We start from the raw sequence: 10,306 nt of genomic DNA on the forward strand, positions 1-10,306 counted from the left end.
TACAATCTCAACACCGGCACCTTTCCTTTAATGTTTTAAAGAAAGCGTAGGAGATTTCAGGCCTGCCAAAATCTTGAATTCTCCAGAATGCCTCTAAGGAAGGGAAGGAAAGATGAGACTTGTAAGACAGGGGCGGGCTTCTCCTCTCCATCAACTATTTTGTAGGAGCATCCCCCGAAGTCCCAGGACTGCACGAAGCCCAGGAAATGTGTGTAACTTCCCGGAAGGGCACTGCTATAAATAGTGAGGCTTTTAAAGCTCTTTAAGATTTTAATTGGAATCTCATCTTCTTTTGCTGCATTTCCGTTCTCTATTCCTCCCTCCCCAGAATAGAACTCAAAGGGGGTTGTTTGCAAGCAATTAGATTGCTGGATCTTCTCTAAGTTTTTGGTGTAAGTTTTAATAAAGCTTAAATGGTTTGTCCCTCTCCCCTGAATGGCTTGTGAATGAGGTTTTGATTCTTTTCTTTATTTTCTTCCCGAAGAAAGGCAGAGTAGGGACACTCAGATAAATATATCTAGGCAATCGGAGGCACAAAGGAAATTAATCCTCCATATTTAGCCTCTCCAGGGGTCCCAGCGAAATGGGAGGTAGGCGCATTCCTGTTTTCTACACTGAACTCTGCATTGCCATCTTCATTCTTGGTGAGATGAACGGGGCCCCAGAGTCATTCCTAGAATGGCCTTCTGCCTTTTCACCCACCCTTGTGTAAACTCTCAACTGTCACTTGTGAACTGGTGTCCGTCCATCCCTTGAAGCACCCAAGGGAGTTCTTGCAACGGAAGCGTTCAGCCCAAGTGGGGTTTTTTGCTTCCACCTTTGCTGCTGTGTCTTCGGAGGGGGAGGAACAGGAGGTTTCTGTCCAGGGATGGGCATCGGCCCTGAGGGCACCTGCTGGACCATGCCTACCCAGATGGAGGGTGCTGGGCAGGTGTTTGTTGGTGCCAGCCTCAATTTCCCTTCCAGGCTCTCCAGTGATTGGCTGCCTGCCAGCTCAGCTTCTTTGAAGTCCTCCTTTTGTCCAGAAGGAGGACCTCTTGATCAAAAGTGGTCTTCGGAAGGCAGTGAGTGACAGAGGTGGGGAGACTGGAGACGCACATGGAGGCAGCCATCAGGCCAGTTGTATTTCCAACATGGAAGTCTCTTCCTATGGAGCAAAACCATTCGATGCATATTCTGGGCTGGCTACTGTCCCAATGGATGCTTGGCTCTAAAAGCTGGACTTGTTATGGCTCCCCGTGACAAAGGTCGCCCGGAAAGCGGTGCTCCCTGACAAGCTTCTGTGGAGGCGTAACTCAAGTGGTCTTTCCCTGACAGAATGTTCTCCCCCCCCCTTGTTGACATGGAAATGGACAACACGCATCTGTAGGTTTACAGCTTCAATCGCTTTCATTCTCTTTGCATGTCGAAGCAAGCGCAGGAAGACTTTGGGTGTGCGTCGCACCGCTGTAGGGAAAAAAACGCAGACCAGAAGATGTGCATCAGCAATTCAGCACTCCACGGTGGTTTTTACCACCCACCCCACCCCACCCCCAAAAGAAGAAGAAAGCAAAGCTCCCCAAAGCCCCACCTTTCTCCTCCTCGCAAGGGAAAAGGGAAAGGAAACTCCATCTGAACCGCAGCCACCAAGGAGCAGGGCTAATGATTTACTTTTGTCAGCTGATTATCTCCTCTGGAGCACAAAAGGCAGGGCTGGGAACAGGAGGCTGGGGAGCAGGAATTAGCCCCATCTTTGGAAATAGGCTCTTTCCCTTGGAACTAGCCTGGTTGGGCTTTGGAACCCATGCTGGGGTTTCCTGGAAGAGCTGCAGAGAAGGGAGAACGCTTGGGTGGGGTCCAAGGGCTTAATGGGCGACCAGTTTAATAGCGGTATGGATTCAGCTGCCCCTCACCTGTAGCAATGGGCTGCTTCTCTCTTGAAAGGAGCTGCACGGGTGCCTGAGCAAAGGTGGGCCCTTTAAAAGAACCCATTCTGGGTTGATTTTGCCTGGCCGAAAAGCTGAGGCTGACAAAGTTTTGGCTTGTTTGCTTGTTCTCACCTCATTGGAGCACCACAAGTTGCCAATTGGAGCAGGTCTGTAGAGCAGAAGCCTCCAGGCTTCTCAACCAGGTGTCTTAGAGAGGTGTCCCCATCATCCCCTGCCACCAGCAGAAAAGCTAGACTAAACCTTTTGGCCTCTTATTGGAAAGTTAACCAAGCTGGCCTCAGAAGAGAGAGAGCTCTGTTGTAGAAAACCCTAAAGCCCTTGAGTATTTTGTAAGCGAGTGTCTCACTGGATCACATCACAAGGACTGTTTTGTCTGAACTTCCGTCTCAAATGGGGAACAGCTGGATGCCTCTGGGGATCTCTTCAGCAGAATAGGAATACAGGAGCTCTTCTCCTGTGGCTTGGCTAGCCACTGAGAGACCTTTCTACCAGCCTCACCCATTGTGCTAAACCATCCTAGTTCAGCTTTGGATTAGCATGTCACACAAATCCAGCCTGTGATTTAGGACACCCCATAACAAACCATGGCAGGGTAGAAGTAAGGCTGTTGACCTCCATGAACATCCAGCCCTTGTTCAGAGCTTCCCAAGCAACAATGGCCCTTCTTGAATTTGGGAGTCTGGTAGCACCTTTTCAGACTCACAAGTTTATTAAAGGGCATCAGCTTTCATAAGCTCCAGCTTTCCTTCTTAGCTACCATTTCTCTTTCTTCTCTCCTTCATTCTAGAGCTTGCATACGACCTGGACAGTGAAGGCACTCCTTCAAACAAGCAGCTTGTGAATCAACAAAGCAAAGAGACTACAACAGGTCACAGCCTCGGTGCCAAGGATCCAATGCCGAATCTTCACCTGGTGGCAACTGTCATAATGTTGTGGCTTTTTCTGACGGCCAAATGACTTGAATTAACTCTCGGCCGTGGTCCAGGGTGAATCTGTGATCGTTTGCGTTGTGAAAATGCCCTACAAATCTTTTGTCCTTCTGAGGCACTTGGAAAGAACAACTTTGGAAATATGACTGAATTTTTTTTAAAGAAAAAATAATAAGCATTTCCAAGAAGAGCTTGTTTTAGGTCTGGCAAAAAAGACCAGTGCTTGTATTTTAAAGAATTTGCATTCAATTACGAAAGGGTTCAAAAAATACTCAACTTGTATCACCTATGAATTTTGTGAAGATGAACGTTTTTCCCACTGCTGTCTAGAACGACAGCGACGCGCTGCGTCCTCAGTGAATTGGAGTGAGCAAAACAGTTACCGGATTAAACACCATCAGCAAACTTTTTAAAACACACTTCGTTTTGGTCTTGAGATCAAAACCCAGCTTGCAGTGGGAGCAGGAAACAATTCCAAAACCAAGAATGGTTCTGCGGCCTGGAAGTGTTGCTCTGAGATCTGGCTTTGGCATTGCATTAATATTGGTGGCAAAATTGACATGAGGGTAGCAATTTGGACGGTTGACTTAACACTGGATTCTGGCTATGAATGAGCTGCGTATTTATTTTTTAAAAGGTAGTCAATTTTAGATGGGCTCTCAACTGCAGAATTGCCCATATTTTCTTAGACAGGACTAATGCAATGCACACGTGTGGCTGACAGGAGGGTGGCGGATAATGGGCCATTCCAGAGCTATCGTCCAGCTTCAGAAGATGCTCAGATGTTTTCCAGAAAGTCAACAGGAGCGAGCATGCTTTTGTAATTTTTTTTTTTTTTAATATTCTGTATCACTTTGTCTGTTAATATATTGTGTTCTGAGGCTGTCTTTTGAGCATGGAAATGGGAATCTCTCAGAGGCCACCATAGCCCCCCATTTGGCTGCTGTGGAGATTTTTTTTCTTTTTTATACTGTAATTTGCATCAGAAATATGATGAGATGGAGACAGGGAGAACGGTTTTTTCTTCGTCTTTAAAAATAAATAGATTCTGCCATCATTCGAAGGCTGTTGATCACATGCATCGCTATCTTGCGTTTTTCTGGTCGTGTGTGTGAGTGCGCGTTTGCACATATGCGTGTGCCTGTGAGAGGAAGAAACAGCTGTTTTGAAAGTTCTGGAATAAATGCAGTGCTATCACCATGCATTTTTTTCCAGAGCATATTTTGCAGCTTACACCCTGTTTAGAAGTATCCACATTTGGTGATATTCAAGCTGATAGATGTCTATTTGAGATCCAGTTCCAGCTTTCATATTGCTAAGAGAAGAAGGGAGAAGAAAGGAATTTTAAGTGGGAACAAATGTCAGTAGAGGCAGATACCTTGCGATGATTCCCTCAAGCCGGTTAGAAGACATTCTGTGGTGATTCTGTTTTTCCTCCCTTCACAATGCAGATTTTTTTGGTATTTAAAAAGACAGAAGAGTTGGTGGGAAAATATTAAAAGGCTCACCCGTTGAAGCTAAAATGCAGAGAGATTCAAGCCTGGGGAAATGAAATCCTTTGCAGGCATCTGATGAAAAAGTAGACTTTGCTGATAGCAGATCTGGGAACGTCTCAGTTTAGAGTTTTAACAGGGACAACCCAGGGAAGATACGGCCATCTGGGATCAGACGTGCTCGAACAGCCTTCTAGGGTTGTAGCTGCAAAAATGTTTCTTGCTTGATCGGCTGACTTGATAGTGGCAGTGCTTGGGGTGTCTTTATTATTTTCATAGATTGGAACTCAGTGGGGCTTATATCTGAGAAGACTCCCCTAGGAGTACAACGCAAATGAAAACCATCCTTTGAGGATGGTTTGACGAGCCCCACTTGGTCTCATCTCTTTTTTCAGAGCCCTTCCAGTGAGTTCCCAACATTACCGTCTCCAGCTCTTGTCACTGACCATGCGTTTCCTATTTTGGGGCCAAAGGACTCTCCAAAGACAAAGATGTATGTGGTTGCAACAATTCTACCCAGGCCAACATAAGGAACTCAAGGGCAGCAAGCAGAGAAGAAAGTACAGGTTGTCCTCAACTTATGACCACAATTGGGACCAGAACTTCTGTCACTAAGCGATGCAGTTAAGTGAGTCATGCCCAATTTTACAACCTTTTTTGCTGCAGTGGGTTAAGTAAATCACACAGTCGTTAAGCAAACCCTTTGACTTTGCTTGTCGGAACCCCCCTGGGAAGGTCGCAAATGGTGATCCTGTGACCCCAGGACGCTGCAACTGTCGCAAATACACGCCGGTTGCCAAGCACCTGAATTTTGATCACATGACTGCAGGGACACTACAACTGTCATAAGTGAGAGGACAAGTTGTAAGTCACTTTTTTCAGCACTGTTGTAATTTCAAATGGTCGTTAAATAAATGGTCATAAGTTGAGGACTACCTGTAGAATTAATCATGCTTTGGACTTGGCACGGGCTTAGGTGAGCAATAAGAGTGTGAAGAGTTTTCCTTGGCAAAACGAGGAAGAAATTATGGAATGCACACGAGATGAACCCCAAATTCCTCCTTTCGTGTGATTGGGGCACTTCCCTTATAGAAAGAGAAGTAGATATGTATTGAAAAAGCTGCTTTGTTGTGGGGAGTGTGAGGTGAATGTGGCTTGAATTTGTTTAGGATTTCCTTCCTTCTCCAGCAAAGCGTGTGTGCAGAGTATGTACCCACCAGAGGTGGGTCTATTGGTTGCCTGGTGTGCAAAAACGCTTTATTCTGCTTTGCCGGATTACAGTGTTTCTTTCCACATGAGTCAAACTGCTGGTCTTGATCTCTGTAGAGCTGGGGAAAGTTCAGGGCAATTTTTCTTGAGTTTCTTTCTAGATCTTGTGGGTATGTTTTCTTCCATTCATCAACAGACTCGTGCCCTTTTGCCAGCTAAAAATTAGGCTGATCCCAGCTTTGGTTGTAACCCTTGGAATATTAAGCCTTGCTGGGCATATCATGAGTATATTTTTCCCCTCGTGAGCAATATTCCCTATAGAATAAAAGAGAAGAGTTTAGGACCTTACACGTGGCCTTCACCCTTGGCACTAAACCACAACTTGTTGAAGAAGCCGCCCTTGGATGCTAAGGCCAAACCAAGCCACATCACCATTGCATAGTCTAATGCGTGAAACCAATACACCGAAAGGTCTTCTGATGCTTTTTCCTGGGTGTTCAGCATTTTAGGAAGAAGTTAAATCTTGGGTCCTCTCATTTTACAGGTTCCTAAGAATCATCTGCTGTTGATTTCCATCTTGCTGTTCCAAGAAGTGCAAGCTGGAATGAGCAGCAAGCCCCAGCCGCTTCTTGGAAATGGGGCAGATCAGAACTCCATGCCATTAGACTACCCGGATTTTCAGAGGCCCCTGTCCTTGGTCCCGGGTCCAACCTAGCAGCAATTGGGAATTTAATGACAGAGTTTGGATTGGTGTGTTTCTATTCTGTGGCCTACACCTCTGCTTCCCTGGGTTTTAGCCTCTTCTGCAGCTGGTTGGTTCTGGAGACTGGCAGCTTCATCAAAGACAATCAGAGGCAGGGGTCATCGTCTTCCCCATCTTTCCTCAATGCTGCTTTTTTGCCTTTCTAAGAGAGCTGGGTTGGGATCTCAGCCGCCTTTCTAAAAGCCGCAGAACCCAAAACGTGAACTACAAAGGACAGTCTGTCTGGACGGGGTCCAGCCAATGCTAGAAGCGAACGTGTTGTCTTTCTCGTCTGACATCTGCTGGCCTTCAAGCATGTATACTTTTACTTGTTGGGTATCCTTTGGGGAGCAGGGAGGTGGGTCTTTGTGCTGACCCCCTCTGCTGCTGCACATTACAGAAGGAGACGGGACAGCTCTGTGTAAGGATGGAATGGAGTGGGAGTGAGAATACAATACAGTACAATACTATGAATTAGAATCAGAATTAGAACTGAATATGCCCATAACCAGCGTAAGAATCACCAGTCTGCTTCTGTCATCTCCTCCTGCACTGTATAGAAATCTTTTTTCTGATCTCTGGCTGTAAATTAATACAGTTAAGTTAAACTCAGGGTGTGATTTTGGGGGCACCCCATCTCACACAGTAGGTGTGTTTCCAAAATCCAGGCTTACTCTAAGAATGTTGTTTGTTGGAGTTTGGCTTAGCCACTGTGGCTCATAAATTGAATTAGACAGCCTAGCGTGAAGCCTGCTAGCTGTGGTTCAATCAACAAGCCGTGATTCAGAAAACTCTGGCTTGGCATGGGTTGTAAACCCAGCCTAAGAAAGGAGCACACTTTGACCTACTTCTCCCCAGCACCAACTTCCAGTAGCTTGCAACACAGACTGCCGGGATCACGCTCACCATCCTGATAGTGATCTGCAAATGTCTGCCCTGTGGCTCCCATTGACTTTTACACACACACACGCACACACACGCACACACTTATCTGGGTAATTACTAATCCTCTTTGCAAGCAGCAAAGCCATTGATTAGTTTAGACAGAACAAGAAATGGGAGTCATTATTCCTTATTATAAACCAGTCCTAAACCAGCAGTTGCAGCCAAAATCTTGAGCCTGCAAACAAAGGCCTGCATTTTGTCAGCGTCCAAGTATATTATTAAAAGGGAAAAAGAAAATGCGTGTGTTGCCAAGAAGGAAAAATCAACTCCCGGTGAACAGACACCAGAGAAGTTGTTTAATGATGCCCGTCAGATGACAGCGGTGGACATTCTGCCCCCAAAGGGGGGTTAATAGAGTGACCTTCCTCTTGGCGTGAAATGGCGATCGAGGTGCGTCTGCAGCCCACCAGCCCTCGGTGGCTCTGGCCCGGCTTGCATGGGAGAGGTGGGAGCTAAGTCCTGTCAAGCAAGTAGCCCCCTCCCCTAAAGAAAAGAGTCTTCATCTGGACTGCATTTCGAAACAAATGCCAAGCATTCCTGTATTAATTTGAGCTCCCTGCCAAACGCATTCCACGGGGGAAGAGCAGATGCGGAGTAGTCAAAGATGGAGATGAAGGAGTGCAGACATGCGGGGTGGGGTGGGGGGAATATGTACCACTTGGAGGAAAAGCTACTGAGATCTTTTTTGGAATTCCCACACGCTTGGGTGGCTTTTCCCAGCATGAATGGAAAACGGTTTGGAAGAGAAAATCTGGCGAGGTGGTTCGGGGCCTGGGCTGGCTTTTCTCGTTCAGCCAAACTCTGTTTGGCTGGCCTTAGTGGGTAAACCTGGGTGGCTCTGATGCGAATCCAATAAGCCATGGTGAAATGTCATGTGTAAACCCAGCAGGATCGAAGGCTGTTGTCCTCGGGATCCTCTCTGCACCCAGATGCCCGCCGTTGGAAGCGAGGTGGAGGTGGAGACGCCATGTACTTGGCACATCCTCAGGAGAGCTGTTGCTGATGAGCTACGGTGGCAAGCAAGTGGCAGATGATCCCGCGAGATTATTCCCGTCTCTAAGCGGGCCAACCTGCTGAAGGCAGGCCCTTCCCAACTGGCTGCTCAGCCCCAAACTAGTGCCACTTTGGGGTGGGGATACGATGCCTCCAGAGTGGGATATAGGCCTAGATCTGGATGGATGTTGGGAATTGCAACCACCTGTCAGATTCTACTCTTGAATTTTACCTGCAGACAGTTTTCACCGCAGGCAAGACCGCAAGCATCTTGTATCCTAAAACGTTCATTTCCAAGACTGTTTTCTAAGAGCCTTTCGGATCGGTGCATGAATTAACCGCGTCTTTCTCTTCTCTGGCACGCTGCAGATCAAATTACTGTCCTTAAGAAGCGGAGGCCTGGCAGAAGCAGGGCGGAGGATCAGGAGCAAACGCCATGCTTTTTCAGTCCAAGGCTGAGCCATGTCAACCGTTCTAAAAACTCCACGCAGCCCGACTGCTAGCCAGTTTAGGGCTCCGGCAGTTTATCTAGGATATTTCCACCTTTCGGAAGTTTGTTGACTTAAGCTGAGTTTGAAAACTCTGGCTGGCACCTTCATGGTGATTGTGGTTTTTCATAAAGAGGCTGGGATGCTTCAAAGCTAATAAACCTACTGGTGTGAAAGCTTGGGTGGATCAGGGACTGCCCCTAAAGTGTTACCTTGCAGCGTCTTTGCTTTAGCGGGCAATGCAGGGCAGAGGATCTGTCTGCGAATTAGCACACAGTTCCAGACCAGCTTGTCTGTATAACGGCTAGCACTGCTGTTGAAAAGTTGCTTCTATCTTAGATTGTTCTAAGCCACCATGTGGCATGCCTTGGGCTAAGTGCATTGCGCGCACCCAGCTATTTGTGGGGTATTCAAGAAACCACAGCTAGGTCATGTTAAGACAGATCAACGGTTGGCTTTGGGTCCGTACAATAAATCCAAGAACCTTGACTAAGGCTTAGAATAGTATAAATCCAGGTTGCATTTGTTCTGGAACAGGATGATAGTGGTGGAAACTACGTGCCCAAGATAGCAGCATAAATTTGGGCTCTGACTTGGTTTGGAATTCCTGTCACCATGCAGGGAGACCCCGGATTGCAGGTCACGCAATAGGCATAATCTGGTTACTCAGCTTAGTCATTTTCTAGGGTTGCAGAAGACATTAGAGCATAAACTAAGCAAGTAAGATGGATTTGTACAACAGGCTAAGCCAGAAAAAGAACAGAGTTTAACCACTAGGTATTTAACTGACCTGGTTCAATGGGTTTCAGCCTGTTCTGTTTCGCGCAACATCCTTTCTCACTACAGAAGTAGCCTTGCGGGTAGAACAGACACTTTGCTTGAAGAAGTTAGCCAACGGTGGCTTTTTCAGTATGATTAAACAGACATAGCCTGTTGCACCAATCAGGACACTCTAAGACAGCCCCTTAAGTTCATAATGACTAGGAACTGCCATCCCTCTGGGTTAAAGGATCCCGTATCTGTGTGCCAGACGAGGAAAGGAACAGGCTGGGCTGGGCGAACTCATTCTCTGGCAGTAGAAACTTTGCGTCTTCCCCTTTGCTGGTGTAGTTTGAGGTTCCTCGGATCAGCCCCTTGAAGGTACTCCTTAGAATGAAACTGGGCATGTATTTATGTTACATTTTCAGGTTACTGCCCATTTTCTGCCCCCACCCCATGTTCTGGGCCTTTTTTCTTCCTCTCTTCTGAACCTCGTTCTTTTGATCTGGAGCTGGGTGAGGTGGATGAAAATTGATCTTGCCCGCCATGGAGAACGAGATCAAAGCAGCAGTCTGAGCCCTGGCGTCCGCAGGGTTTTAAAAGGGCATTTTCTCTCTCAGGGCGAGTGTGTTTGGGAGGGAGGGCAAAGGCCTGCCAACTCGCTCCCTGCGCTTGTCTGGGTGAGTGATGAGTGCTTGGAAATGCTTCAGAGAATGTTGGTTGTCCTAGCCGCGTTCCTAAGATTATCCTCCGAGCAGCTGCAGGCGGACTGGGGAATGGCCCTGCCCTCCAAACCTTCCTTGATGTGAACACCCCTTGG

General features: G+C 47.0%; 1 protein-coding gene and 1 long non-coding RNA gene across 2 annotated transcripts in view; one reads left to right on the forward strand and one right to left on the reverse strand.

Moving 5' to 3' along the window:
* The window catches only part of GPC3 (glypican 3), a 105,788-nt gene extending 96,264 nt beyond the window's left edge, over positions 1-9,524 (forward strand). Inside the window, exon 8 of the mRNA XM_088151700.1 lies at positions 2,716-9,524. Within this exon, the coding sequence (XP_088007826.1) occupies positions 2,716-2,885 (170 nt within the window). The 3' untranslated portion in view covers positions 2,886-9,524. The remainder of the gene's footprint in view (positions 1-2,715) is intronic.
* Positions 448-9,650, reverse strand: LOC148214442 (uncharacterized). Its single transcript, XR_015798091.1, has 2 exons — positions 9,518-9,650; positions 448-1,446 (listed from the first exon to the last, which is right to left on the reverse strand). It is a non-coding gene; the product is annotated as an uncharacterized LOC148214442 (long non-coding RNA).
* Between the last annotated feature and the right edge of the window lie 656 nt (positions 9,651-10,306).

The sequence above is a fragment of the Python bivittatus genome, unplaced genomic scaffold, assembly GCF_059951505.1.
Source record: "Python bivittatus isolate LINGU-HERP-01145 unplaced genomic scaffold, Pbiv_v1 ctg000670_np1212, whole genome shotgun sequence".
NCBI lineage: Eukaryota > Metazoa > Chordata > Lepidosauria > Squamata > Pythonidae > Python > Python bivittatus.